Here is a 14754-nt window from a genome sequence, read left to right on the forward strand (position 1 = left end):
TGCTGTCATCGCTGATTGTGTAGCGTATGGGAAACTCTGGCTCATAATCACTGGCACCACCAGAGCTGACACCAGCGCCTCTATGATGACTGCAACCGTCGTGCAGATAACAACGTTTCACAATTGTGCTACTCTCCGGCATATCGTGCTCGCACTTCTCCACTTTGTTGTATTTGGCACTGTTATTGCTGTAGTTGACACACAACTTTTGCTTGAGCAAATATTCACCATGAAAATCACCGCGCGCCTTCAACATGTCGCGATAGTTCATTTCGTAATGTTTATTACAATCGATTGGCTTCTCATCAAACTCATGTCCATATTGTTGATAGATCTCCTCCTTTTCGATGGTGAAATATTCGTTTTTGCTGCGCTGTAGTTTACCAATGATGGCACGGAAGAAGCGATTTTCTCGTTTGGCCAAATTACGTTCAAAACTCATTTTTGTTACCCTTTTCTCGTAATCTTGAATGCGTTCGAGTAGGCGAGCGGTATTCGCGGTTTTAGTACAAATCGCCGACTGGTGGTAGCGGAAGGAGACAGCAATAATTAGAGGTCAAGTTGGGAAGAAGTGATGAAAGGGGAATGGGTATGGAACGTAAAGCTGAATATGTGAATATCAAATTTTAAACAACTCAACTACTAGCGAGAATATTAAATTTCAAAAATAAAAACTACTCTCGAAATTTAAGCAAAAACAAATGTAGTAATGTGTCAAGTGACTTCTTAGTCATGAGATATTTTTTTAGGCAAATTCTTCAGTCAGAATTATCAAAAAATTGTATATTCTTAAAGTATAAAATCTTAAAAATATTGTGTGAAAATTTGAAGTGAATCCGACAAATACTTTTCGAGCTGTTCAACAATTAACAAAGGTCGCTCGGGCGCTCCGGAGCGTTCGAGAGAAAGTAGCTGGATGCTGCACGTGTGAAAGTGGCAGATAAGCGCGCTAACGATAACACTCGAGGTAGGTAGAATGCTACGTAGGTAACAGCAAATCGATATTTTAGAAGCTGCTATGGCGGCTGAATAACCATTATATGGTCAGGTTTTTTCCCGAAAATCTGAAAAATATTTCATGAGGCCGCCATATTGTTAATTTTGAAAAAAAAAAAATCGATCAGGCACAAGATTATCTATTAATAAAACAAATTTCAATCAGTCAATGATTTTAGATGAATCTCCAAGGACTTGTGATGATCACCGCAAGGGACTTCTGGAAAAACGGGCTCCGCACAAACAGCAATAAATTTTAGAATTATGATTTTTTTTTTTAATTTTGCTAAAGTCAAGTCGAAACATGATGTATTAATGCTATGTTTTTATTTTTGTAAAATAAAGCAATTGACTAGCAAAAAAGTTATTGAAAATCATCATTTTTTCGGGGCTCTGACTACCTCTAACCCCTTAAAGATAAAAAAATAATTTTGAAACTTCTGACAAAAATATTTGTCTTTTATATTGGGCACCTCAGTATTGAGTGACGCTTCTAATGAGCAGTTTTCCTAGAAAAAAGTTCTAATAATAGCAAATTTTTTGAAAACCCACTTTGAATTCACAAAAAAAATTCACTCCTGACCAATTGAAAATCACGTAATAACTCTCGTGATAGGGTTGCTATTTATATTTCTGCCCTAACAAAAGAAAAATGAACATTGGAGATGGCTGCAAATGGTTTTATTGTTTTTAAATCTATGATGATCAAAGTATTGATTTAACTTGAACCAATTTTCGAAGCACTTTATCCAGTCGCATTTCCAGAGCGTTTTTTTATTGTATGAGATCCAACGCGAACACACCTTTTGCACCACAAGGGGATCACACAAAATCTTGTTGATGCTTGTCATACTAACGCCCAAGGATACCACATGACGATCTTGTTTAATCTCATTTCTCGTACAGTATCCGCATTTTCTGGCACAATAACTGACTTAAAACGAAATTCCCACAATTCAGCGCGCACAACGAGCACGATAAATTTTATTGTATCAGTTTTTTTACAGTGGCAAAGGATGGTACTTGCTCGAAGTATAATGATTTAAGTTAAGTTTATCAATCCACCGCGAAAATAGTGAAAAATAATCGTTCGAAAATGTGCACGGCTTAATTCCATTTTTCCCTAGTTGAATTTTTAAGCCACACTGTAAACAACACTAATATGGCTCCGACATCAAAACCTTCCGAGTGTGTTTATAGTAAAAAAAACAGTAAAACTTTCCAATGGAAACGTCAGTTGGCCCCTGACAATACTAGAAGTGCCTAAGGCCAGAAACAAAAATAGCAACCCTCGTATATACCAACTGAGCATCTTTTAAGTAGAAAGCCCTGAGAGGGGTGGAATACAAGCACGTTGCTTTTAATCGGTTGTTGTTATAATGGCATTCGAGCTATGAACAATTTGCGAAATACTTTGAGGGAATGCTGTTGGAATGACACGACTTAGCTGGATATATGTAAGTTTTTGTTGTTGTATATGTCTTCCTAATACATGTAGCCCATCTTAGACCCGCTGTCCCGTATGTTTGTATGTTTGATGGATTTATTCAATTGGGAGCTGCTTATCAATTAAACTTAAGATTGGAGTAGCTTGGACAAAACTGATGTTACCTGTCATGTCCGACCGAATGTCGCAGATGTTCCTGTGAATAAGCAAAAGGAACTGTAGCAGCTGGTTGGACTGATGTCGGGCCACTTTCTATGGGTGAAGCACATGGAAAATGTAGGCATCTCAGACAGTGCACTCTGCCAAGCATGTGGAGAGGAGGATGAGACGGCAAACCACTTTCTGTACGTCTGCCCGGCCTTCGCTCGAATCAGGCTTGAGGTCTTTCACATTGATGTGTTGAGAAGCGACCACCTTGGCTCCTTGGCACCACAAGGATCTTATCAGATTTCCTCAAAGGTCGGGTGGATTTCAAGAAAATTAAAAAGGGAAGCCGAATGCAGTACAATCGACTTAATGTTGTCTGAGTGCTGTACTTGCTAGTTTGTCCCGAAAAAATACTTCCCTTCCCGAAAAAAGTAACAAGTTTTATAGGCAGTTTTTCCAAAGCACACAAACTTTACAAAGAAAATCATTAAAACTAAAAACTAACCGTCCTCTCGATGCAACGAAGGTAACTCTTGGATTTTCTTAGTATCTACTTATTGAACGACTCTCGTATTAATAATATATTTCACGTCGTTAATTTCAAAATTTAAGTGAAATATGTAGTGCGAAATTTTATAAAAAAAATTAAGGATTTGCAAATTTTTTTCAATTTATAAATTTTTTATACAGGGTGGGCTATATAGCGTTTGCTTTTTGAACCACCTATTTTTTTGAGAATGGTAACACAAATGACATGTCAAATGTGTTCTTAATTTACTTAAAGGTTTGACATTTACGAAATGGGACGCTATACGCCTGAACAAAATTGGGAAATATTGAAAACCGATTTCCAAAGTAGTGAGTCTTCTTCTTCTTTTCTGATTTTCACATCGGTGGCTACGTCAATAAGCAAAATTGTCGGATTTGGGGCTCAGAAAATCCACACGTTACTGTAGAGAAGCAAATGCATCCACAACGAGTCACTGTTTGGTGCGGTTTTTGGTCTGGCGGCATCATCGGGCCATTTTTTTTCGAAAATGAGCGAGAAGCCGCGGTTACAGTAAATGGCGAGCGTTACCGTGACATGCTCAACGAGCTTTTGTTTCCAAAAATTGAAGAGTATGACATGGACGACATTTGGTTTCAACAGGACGCACAGTGCGGCCGATTCCCAAAAAGCTGGCCAAAAGTCGAAAAAAAAAGTTTCTAGATAGAGTTTTTTTGTCTTTGGGTTGGCTACAGTAATGCCTTGAGTAGTGAAAACCGTTCATAGCAACGTCCTGTACCCTAAGTATCCTCTGTATTTTCAGTCGCAACGTGGCCTTCGTTTGAGCATCGTATTACTGGCGATGAATAGTGAAAGTTGTACACATTTGAAAGATTTTGTAATGGAGTAAATTGAACAAAACCAAATGGAATCATCTTCGGAAGGTTAGTAAAATACGAGAAATCTTTAGTACATATCAATACCTCGACACAAAATTTTTAGCTGCAGCAATACGTAGATACATTTTTTGCAATTTTTTTTATAAAATTTGAGTTTTCAAACTGTATAGTAATACAACGCCGTCATATGCTGCTTTGAAACCTATTAAAGGTTACTCAAAAAAGTAATGGTTACTGAATAAAACAAGATTCAGCTGCTACCACTTGCTACCTTGCGACCCCGAAAACATATAAATTTACATGCATCTTGATTATGTTCTAGAATATACGCTATTTCACGTGAGAGGGTGGCCAATAGGGGCGGAAGGGGGTGGATTTTCAAAATTTTAAGATCAAATTCGTAATCAGCGACCCAGACAACCCCCGAGTAAGAAATTTTGAATCAATTACTTAATTTTTTGAGTTTTGACCAGCTTTTCGGGAATCGGCCGCACTGTGGGACGGTGCAACTTGTCACACTGCCAAAGTTACACTCAAACTTTTGGTTACCGTTTTTGAAAACCGATATCAATTGGCCGCCTCGGAGCTTGATCTAAGCCCGTTGGACTATTTTTTGTGGGGAGCCGTTAAGGACAAATGCTATGCGAACCATCCAGAGACGATTGATACTTTAAAACACGAAATCGAAGTTGCCATTCATGAAATTGGAGCCCAAACAATCGAAAATGTTCTTAAAAATTTGGTTGATCGAATGGCCTACTGTAAAGAGAGTCGTGGCAGTCATTTGAACGATATTATTTTTCATTCATAAATGACAATGTTCAATCTTCAAAATAAAAAAAAAGTTTGAAAAAATATTGATTAGTTTTTTTTATAGCCGATTCAAAAAGCAAATTTTATATGGCCCACCCTGTATTTCGATCGACGATATTAAAAAGGATAACTAGAAATTGATAAGATCTGAGGAGATTCTGGCATATATACATATATATTTCCAAACTTTTTAGAAAATTTTTCAGAGAAGAGCCTTCTACAAATGTTGTTATATCTTCTGAGCTTTTTTTTATATTTAATACATTTAAAATATTTTATGTATATACTGCAATTTCTTTTGAATTCACAAACATTTTTTAAAACAAGTGTTTTTAATATAGAATTTTCAAATCTAATACAATTAGGCCTGCTCAGCAATCCCATTTGGTTGGAAAAGCAAAATAATACGAGAACCTCCGCAGTCTCACAAATAACAGTTTTCAAATAGAAAACAATGTAACGGCATAAGTTTTATTAAGTTTGAGCATTAGAGCGGAACAGATCAGCATTACATTTTTTACCATAAAATCATCTCATATTTCGCAATGAATACTTTAATTACTAAATCTTCGACGCATTATTATGTAGCTACTGAACATTAAAGACTACATAAAAAAACTTTATTTACTTCTACAGGTTCTGTCATGTTTTTGTTTCGTTTTCTCTAATATTATTATTTGGAGATCCTTTAAGAGTCACTACTAATATGATCTGGATATTTTTTAATCGAAAAAAAAAAAAAATCTGAGAAAAGTAAGCGTTAGTAAATATATTTTGGTGGTCGTTACTGCTTTTTGAATTTTTGAAAACCAATTTATATTCCATTTGTGGAACAACATCAAGATGCATACCACAAAGCTCGGCAGGAGCTCGGTCAAGCACCCAATAAAGGGTGTAAATGCCAATTATATACAATTTATTGATTGGGAAAATTTCAGCGACCAAAATGCATTCTTTGTACGCTGTCGTAATTGTTCTTATTCTTGTTAGAGCAGAAAATACTCTCCAAACACATTTGCTGAAGAGTGGACTCCTTTAACGAATATGAGGGATATAAAGGTAGACATGACTGGCGTTGGAACATATAAAGTTTCGCATGAAAAATAAGTGCGTCGTGTACCTATCGTCGTCTATCTACTCTCTTCTCTACTTCAAGTAAGAAACGTATGGAACTCAACATTGCAACAGCACCACAAATATCTAACTCAACGTTTACGTCGCTACTTCGGCGAAAACTTACTTGCATTTTGCTTAATGCATCCTGTTGTTCTCTCATTCGTTTTTCACATACCTTCGTATTCGAAAATTCTTTGTGGTAATTTTCTTCTGTGATTTTTAGAACATGGATTAAATTGTTATTGCCTTCCTTCAGTTTGGCATTGGTCAGACGAAGACTTTTCAAATTTAGCTTCAAGCGAATTTCAGCAGTAATTGGGCGGGTAACGAAAAAGGAAAGAAGCGTAAAAGAGAGGGATTGAAAAAAATTATAAAGGCGCTACTATAAGGTAACAACATCATTAGCTAGGGTTTTGCGTAAATTTGAAGAAACTGTACATTTTTCAATATAATACGTATGTACATACATATGTACATATATTTGTATAAGTTTTGCATAATTTTCCTAAAAATAATGCCGAATTTTTATATTTACTTTTAAAAACACCTCAAATACAACACAACATATTATCATTACTGCACCCAAATTAATACGTAACTGTTAAAGAGTAAATATTTGTATAATCACACTCACCTCCGCTGTCGCCATTTCCTTCTCCTTGTTCTCCATCGTTTCCAGCAGTTCAGCATTTTGAAATGCCAACTCTTTTACTTTTTCCTCATATTCTTTGATTGCCTCATCGCGTTTTGCTATGATCTCTTCCAATTTCGAGTTTTGCATTTGTAACGCATGCATTTTACCCTCGGACTGTGTGACCATGCCCTCAAGTTCACGAATCTATGTTTTCATTTAAGGAGCAGAGCGGCAGAATGTTGACAGTGTCAAAAGAAAAACAAAAATAAAAGGGTGAGTTAGAAGAAAAGTTTGTTATTTTAGTGATTTTATCTTTTATTAAATTATACGCAATAATAAATTAAGCAAAATTATACAAACTTTTTGTAAAGCATTCACATTTTCCGATATATCTGAGTGTCCGAGCAAATCATTCATAAAACCGCTGTGATGAGTTTTATCCAAATCGCGTTCCATCTACGACGAAAAATTAAAGTGAATGGATTAGTTTAGAGCCCCTTCAAAATGGCTTGAGACATTTTTGTATTTCAATATTTACTACAATAATTAGTTTAGAAATATAAAGGGTTTTCCAATAACAGGTGTTATTTTGAATAGGTGAATAGCGCAATCTATCGAGAGATGATTAACGATTTTTTATGACCGGAATTGAATGGTATTGATCTCGGCAACGTTTATTTTCAACAAGACGGCGCTACGTGCCACACAAGCCACGAAACCATTGATCTTTTACGGGAAAAGTTTCGGGATCCAGGGTCGATTCAAGACCTCAAAGATGGAATTCGTGAGGCTATCGAGGACATGGGGCCGCCACTTTGCAATTCGGTTATGGAAAATTTCATGAAAGGGATAGTGTCCTGTAAGCGTGGTCGTGGTGGTAATTTGCCTGATGTTATTTTCTACTATTAACGGCACACCTTCCTCTTTATAATGAAATAAACATCCGATCATTTATATATGTAAAATATTTCTTTGAATAATAAAATAACACCTTTTATTTGAAAAACCCTTTATTTGTCGACTTTACACAGAAGAACTTAAATCGAATTGCTGAGCTACAATGGCTTTAGCTCTTTGAATAATAATATAAATCTGCTTTGTTTGAAAGTATTTGTTTGTTAAAAGCAAATCCTACTGAAGTAAAATTAGTTTTTTTGTCAAAACTCCACAGACGTATAACAAGGGTATTTACGAACATAAGAGTTTATAGTTGGAAAAAAATTTAAGCTAACAAAATTTCTAATTACTCCTACGACTTTAAATTACTAGTTCCAATTTTACATTTAAAATGAATTGTGGTACAATGTGGCGCAAAATTAATCACTCTATCGGAAGATTTACAATTTTTGCAAATGGCGTCGCACCTCAATCATATTTGACATTTGTCAACTGGACAGCTGCAGTGCACAAACAGACAAGGAATGGAGCGCTGAGGTCAAAATAAAGATTTCCATCACGCGAAATATATATTATATATTTGTTTGTTTAGTAAAAAGTTATTAAAAAAAAGACTGGATGAATAATTTGGCGCCACCTTGTGTTATTTCAAGGGTAAATATATTCTCTCTAAAACAAAAAAGAAATCAGAGATATAGAAACCGCTATAGCCATAACTGCTGACCAGTCGTGCGTAAAGAAATCGCAAAAAAACGCTGCTTTTTTTATTATTACTCAATCAATCAATAGTTTCATCAATAATTCGTCGTCAATCACAATAATTTCATATAATTTTAGCTACTGCCTATTTACAGTCGACATTTTTTCATACTTTTTCGTCGATTAATTATCATAAATTAATTTATTTGCGTTTCAAATTTTTTCTTACCTCCAAAAATTGTATCTTCTGTTTTAGTTCGTCTATAAAGGCTTGTCCCTTGGTTTCAGTCTCTTTTTGTATTTGTTCCATGTGATTCATGGCCTGTGCAGCTTCCTTCAATAAATCTTGCTTCTCTTCAAGTTCCTTACGCAAAATTTCAATTTCAACCTGCATGACGAAGTAGTAGAATCCAATAATTTAAATGTTTTTAAGAACCTCTTAATTTCGAAGCTCACCTTCGTATCAATCAGCTGCTTCATCAGCGACTCCGGACCCTCTGCATTCGATTGATGATAACCTGGCACACTTTCCTCCAAAAAATATAAGCGTAATTTTAGATTGAAATTCTCTTTACGTAGCGATGCCATTTGCTCTTCGAATTCGCGCACTGAACGCCCTTGTACAGGTGGCGATGACACGCCATGTCCTTGCAAGCTGACGCACGGAAATCCCACTCCATCTGCGCGAGAAAAATTAAAATAGAACAAAATGGCAATTAGCTTTTATTCTGCGTATTAACTAAGCTATACTATATATGAAATAGGCAAACTTATAATAACTGTTGTAAGTCTCATTTTTGCGTTTATAAAGTTGGTCTAATTTTCAGTCAGTTTTTTTTACCATCCCCACACAAATACGTTTCGCTTAGTGGCGATTGTGAGTTGCGTCTGAAAACCATTAACTTCTCTTTGGAGTCCTGTGAGCTACTAATGCTGGATCCACTTCGACGCATGGCGTTTGCAGTTGGTAAGTTTCTTCTTTATGTATGTATGTATGTGTGTGTCAATTGTTCTTTTTCACTATATTTGACTATTTTGCTGGGCTTTAATGTGTAGCGGTAGTTCGTGTTGCTGTTTCTGTAACTATTGCGTGTGTGATGTGTTAGTAGTGGTCCCGAAATGCAGATTATTTCAATTATTTGGAAAATTTTCTTAAATGTTGTTCAATTTAGTTTTGAAAGTATGATTTTTAGGCCTTTTATATTTCTTTTTTTACAATTCAAAACTGATTTTCAACCTAAAGTCAAACAAATTCCACATTTTTATGTACCTACTGAGTAAGATCACTTCAATAGGTAGGAAAAACAAGAGTAATAAGGGTGTTTTTTTGGAATTATAGAACATTCCTTAGACATATATACGTAGGAATGAACTATAAAGACAGCTGCCAAAGCCAAGTAGGCATTTGTGTTGTTGCTGGTATAAACGTATACAGTTAGACAGATATATAGCTAGACTTGGGGTTTGCACTTCGTCCTCGCGGTCCTGTGACCTCTACTCATCACAGTACACAAACCCACTTCCCTTATTAAACTTAAGATAGAGCTGGGTTGCTAGAGTTGGGCTGGAGTGTATGACTTCCTTCTGACGGCAATTGACCGAGATGAGCAGATGTATTGGAGTCCCCGAGGATTGGTCGCAGAAACGACAGGAGTCAGTGCATTATATCCCAATCCTGTACAGATGACTGCGCAATCTGCAATGGCCTGTGAAAATAGCCGTGAGCATTCTTAGTTTATCCTTAGGAAGGGTTATGAGTTTCCTAAACCCCTTTTGATTGTACACCCTAGGAAGAAGTTCTTCTGGCGTAGCGCCATAATTTGGTGCCAGCTAATCTCCCTTAGCTTTAGCTCTTCACTCCCAAGCTTCTTCTTGATGGTATATTGTCCCATAGCAAGGAAAAACTCGCGTCGTATTGGTAACCAGGCCGCAGCCTTTCCAGCCAATGCGTCCGCTACTTCGTTCCGAGTTATATCCCTGTGTCCTGGGACCCATATCAGCCGGATGCGATTGTGCGTTCCCTAAATATTCAGTTTCTCGATACACTCAAGAAACAGCGAGAACTTAACCTCACAGGATGACAGTGCCTTGAGTGCCGCCTGACTGTCGCTCAGAATGGCAATTCGCTCATTCTGGAGATTCCTGCGATTGTGCGTTCCTAACAAATTCAGTTCCTCGACACACTCAAGAACCAGTGAAGACTCAACCTCACAGGATGACAGTGCCTTGAATGCAGGCGTCGCTCAGAATGACAATTCGCTCATTCAGAGAATTCCTGTCTAAGTTTATCTCTGCACATAGACAGGTGACATTAATTTCCGCTGGGAAGATGCTAGGAAAACTACCCATCGGCACAGAAGGCTTTGTTATGGCACCATTTATTCCAGCGCCTATGCCTTCTGGTATCTTGGAGCCATCTCTATACCACTGCAGAGTACACTCTTGGAGTTTCCTGTACTAATTTTATACTTTATCGTCCAGTTCAATTCTTCTCAAATTTAATGACTCTAGTGATATCATCTCTGGGTAGCTGGGCAAGTGCGAGGTGCAGACTCAACGATACCATATTCCTGGATTACATCGCTTTTCCTTTACCGAAACCTTCAATATTCAACAGGGTACGCTTGGCGGATTGTTGAATAACTATGTGAAGCGGTTTTAGCTCAAGCGTCAGCTCCATTGGCAGTCGTACGGCGATTCGCTGTCGTGATGCACAAGAATGCTAAGCGCTGACCGCACTGTCACAAGAGTACACATCTTTTTTAGGAAACTTTGCTGAAGTGACAGTCCTTGGCCAGATATAAATTCGGGTCGTCTATAGACATTTTTATTCGTAAATTTGTCTTCAAATAATTAAAACTATTTTTAAAATGGGTTTAAATTATTATCATCTGTCCGTCCATACGTTAATGGAACTCACTACTATCGAAAGACGATAATGAAAAATATCGATGCATATAAAATTAAGTTCCAAAGATAGCAATTCACGTAGAGTGGTCGTGAAATATTGGACAGACAGATATGACTGCTTGTGAGCAACAGCTAATTGATTTTTAAATACTACTGATATAATCTTAGTATCGATACTTTTGTTTGGATACTGAGTATATCGGTATTCGATAACTATGTGGCCAACTGATATGGCGTCGAGGAAACTAAACTTATCAGCTCTGTAGACGTCATACTGTACCAAACTTCTAGTATGCGCTCTTTGAGTATACAGTAACGGTTTTTATTTATAACGATCCAAGTTAACCTCAATAAATGCTATTCTTCCTACTGCATATGCCGTAATAGCTCCCCAAACCATTACGTAGCCGTCACCGTGCTCGACGGTTGATACTAAATTCTTCGGATTAATTGTAGTATTTTTTCCTACAAGCTTTTGCTCTAAATATTATATATTAAACTGTGACTCATCTGAGATTAGTAAAAGTTTTGTTATGTCAAAGCATTTTCCAAGAAACTTTTTCTACTTTGAAACCAACAAAAATAGGGGGTGTATGGGAAGTTTTGTTCTTCACTGTATATTCAACTACTCGTAAATATTCTATATGCAATACTAATTTGTACAACAGTTGAAAGTACTTATAATGCCTCTTTAATACATATAAATACTTATGTATGTATGTATGTATATACTCACATGGGTGCTCCATTGTAACATCCTTCAGTGTGCTCGGACTTGTGCTTGAAAATAGCGAAAAAGAAGAAAGTTGCATTTTAATTTCGAGGCATTTTCAAGTATTGTTCTAAGCTAGAAACTTCAGTAAACACATTCATTATAATGTATATGTATATATCTATGTATAAGTGCATATGTACACATGCATGTGAGAATGTAGAATTTGCAAACATTTTTCCAATTTACAATTGTGCCACTTGAAACGATCAAATTAAGGAAATAAACCATGAAAAGTACAACGAAAAAAAGTTCTAAGTTTTATTGGCAACAAAAAAACAACAATAAAAAAAGAAGTCATGCAAACAGCAGGCATGCAACGCAGTCAAGTTACATAGTTTGTTAAGTTTTTTACGTGTAAATGCAGAGCTGCAATAAGGAGCAAGCAACCAAGCAATCGTGAACGAGTGTGCACATACTTACACACTCACACATTAGAGTTCACTCAGCGCATAAAAATTCAATGCGTTTTCTTTGTGAGTAAGCGATTTTTTTTTTGTATCTTCTTATCTTTTTTTCCACTTTATTATTATTATTATTTTTACTTTTCAATAAACGAGCCATGTCGTGGCATTTACAGGCAGATGGGTGCAACACAGAACTGCCGATCACCCGTTGATCTCAACTGCGTGAATTATGAAAACTTTGAAAAAAAAATCGTAAGCGCAATGTTAGATGAGACCAAAGCAAATGTAATGAGGCACAGTAGGTGGGCGTATTTGAGGGCGAGTGAACATGTGCCAACCGAAAGTGATTGTAAGTATGGACGAGCAATATGTTTGACACTAAGTGTGGTGGTGGTTGGTGCGTATGCTGGACGGACCAGCGCATGTCTACACGTCTCCACTTCAATGACACCGCGCACATTGCTGGATTCTACTTGGCCAAAGCTTGAGGAAATTTTCTAAAGTACATTTTAATTATTGCCTTACGGAAGTTGTAATGGAAATATACGCAAGCAGCATCAGCAGATCGAGCTATTTTTTCTTAGAAAATGTCGACGTTTGAAAAACAACTGCGGGGAAATGAGATAAGTAAACGCATTAGGGTTAGAACTTTGCCAGTTCACATGGAATGGTTTAGAAATGGAATAGGAAAGGTATAGTTGTTGTTGTAACAGCATAAACATTTCCCAGAGTGGCAGCACTTGACCGGATATACTAAATACAGTAACGTAGAACCGACTGTTGTGGGAACCGGAATGGTACAGTAATGATATTGAGTGGAATGCGTGAGAATGGAATGCGAGAAATATTATTAGGTCTCTTCTATTCGCCATAGCCCCGCTCGCTATCTCTACGCTCGATTAACTTGACGAAAAATTTACATGCGAAAGCAACAACAAAGTTGACGAGTATGGCTATAGTTCATTAGACGTACTGCTTTACCAATACATGTAATTTAAGGCAGCTCTCTTACCGCGTTGCCGACATATGATCATATCGCACCCTAAATACAAAAGGGTCACAACTCAAAATTTTCCAAAACTGAGTTTTTAGCATAAATTAATTCAGAGTACACATTTTTAACTGCTGCAAATATTTCGTTCACATAACTATCTTCTTTAATTGGAAAAATACAGTTATGTCTATTTTTATGTCAAGTGTGTTGCTTTCGCACGATCAACTAAAGAGAATTATTTTTAGTTACGTTAATGGGCTCAAGAACAGCTGATTACTTTTATTACACATAAAGAGTTTTATTTTGAGTTCTGCCTTTATAACTGTAAAAAGTGATACATTTTTGTGATATATTATTTTGCATTGTGCCTCTTTAGTTGTAAAAAGTGAGTTCAATTAGGTTAGGAAACTTATAAAATTAAAACATTTTATCAGTTAAAAAGGCACAACTTAAGATAATATCACTAGTTAATCGAAAAAATTTCAGTTAAAGTGTCATAAGTCAAAATTTTGTTTTATTTTCGCAAACATAATATAAAATTGAAAAAAATATAGTAGAACTTTCTTCAATGTTGTATATTTTCATGATGGAACAATATTTTCATTAAATATTACAATAATTTTTACATAAAACGTTTTTCGTCTCTCCTGAAAATCTTAGTATTTTGAGTTGTGACCCTTTTGTATTTAGGGTGCGATATGTACAATTGCTTCATCTATTCGCCACTTGCTAACTCTTGGCGAAAAGAAAAGGCCTAGTGAAAAAGAGATGAATTTAAAAAAAATATAATGAATGCACAAAAATGAATACGAAAAATATATGTAGTATATAAGTAGTTTAGAAATGAGATTGAGTGAAAAGCATACGAAAAATTTTCCAAACGAAAAAATTTAAGTGAAAGAAATGTAATGGATGCTCACGGGACACGTTTTTTTTACATGTGTCAATTTGTGGTTGTTTTTATAGTAAAATCATAAACATTTCCCTTAAATGTTTGGGAAACGCTGCTGAAGTGACAGTCCTTGGCCGGATGTAAATCTGAAGCGTTCCGATAACGTAGAACCGACTGTCGTCTGAACGAATCAATTTTTGAACGGAGAGAGTGCTTAAGTGCGGTTCATCGCTGAGTTCGGCACATTCATTTTCTTCTGAAGGCAACAGGCATTGAAACAGTGGTCAAAATACGAAATTGTATTTTTGATACAAACATATAAACTGCTACCAAACGCATAGAAAAAGAGATGATGGCAATCCTAATCATAAAGTTATTCGGGCAGAAAATCAAAATCAATTTAATTCGGTGCCCAACACATTTTCGTTGCGCTGTCAGCGAGATTTCCCACTCAGACGTGTGTAAAATTACCAACAAAAGTTGTTCGGACATGAACGGTGAATCCAGCATTAGTTATTACCCTATCGGAAGATTTATAATTTTTGTAAATGGCGTCGTATGCCAATCATATTTGACATTTGTGAACTGGACAACTGCAGTATACAAACAGAGAAGGAATGGAGCACTGAGGTCAAAATAAAGAT

At 36.3% G+C, this 14754-nt stretch overlaps 1 protein-coding gene across 6 annotated transcripts in view; it reads right to left on the minus strand.

The window, feature by feature from the left end:
- Positions 1 to 14754, minus strand: part of LOC129246427 (centrosomin) — a 72841-nt gene that overhangs the window by 11892 nt on the left and 46195 nt on the right. For 5 of the 6 annotated variants that reach the window (XM_054885251.1, XM_054885247.1, XM_054885245.1 and 2 more), the window contains exons 2-6: positions 11782 to 11825; positions 8592 to 8815; positions 8365 to 8523; positions 6900 to 6995; positions 6540 to 6743 (exon numbers count right to left, since the gene is read on the minus strand). In XM_054885251.1, the coding sequence (XP_054741226.1) occupies positions 6540 to 6743; positions 6900 to 6995; positions 8365 to 8523; positions 8592 to 8815; positions 11782 to 11825 (727 nt within the window). Of the gene's footprint in view, positions 1 to 6539; positions 6744 to 6899; positions 6996 to 8364; positions 8524 to 8591; positions 8816 to 8976; positions 9383 to 11781; positions 11826 to 14754 lie in introns of those variants that run through there. The other variant, XM_054885249.1, reaches the window with a different exon arrangement.

The sequence above is a fragment of the Anastrepha obliqua genome, chromosome 4 (assembly GCF_027943255.1).
Source record: "Anastrepha obliqua isolate idAnaObli1 chromosome 4, idAnaObli1_1.0, whole genome shotgun sequence".
Taxonomy (NCBI): Eukaryota; Metazoa; Arthropoda; class Insecta; order Diptera; family Tephritidae; genus Anastrepha; species Anastrepha obliqua.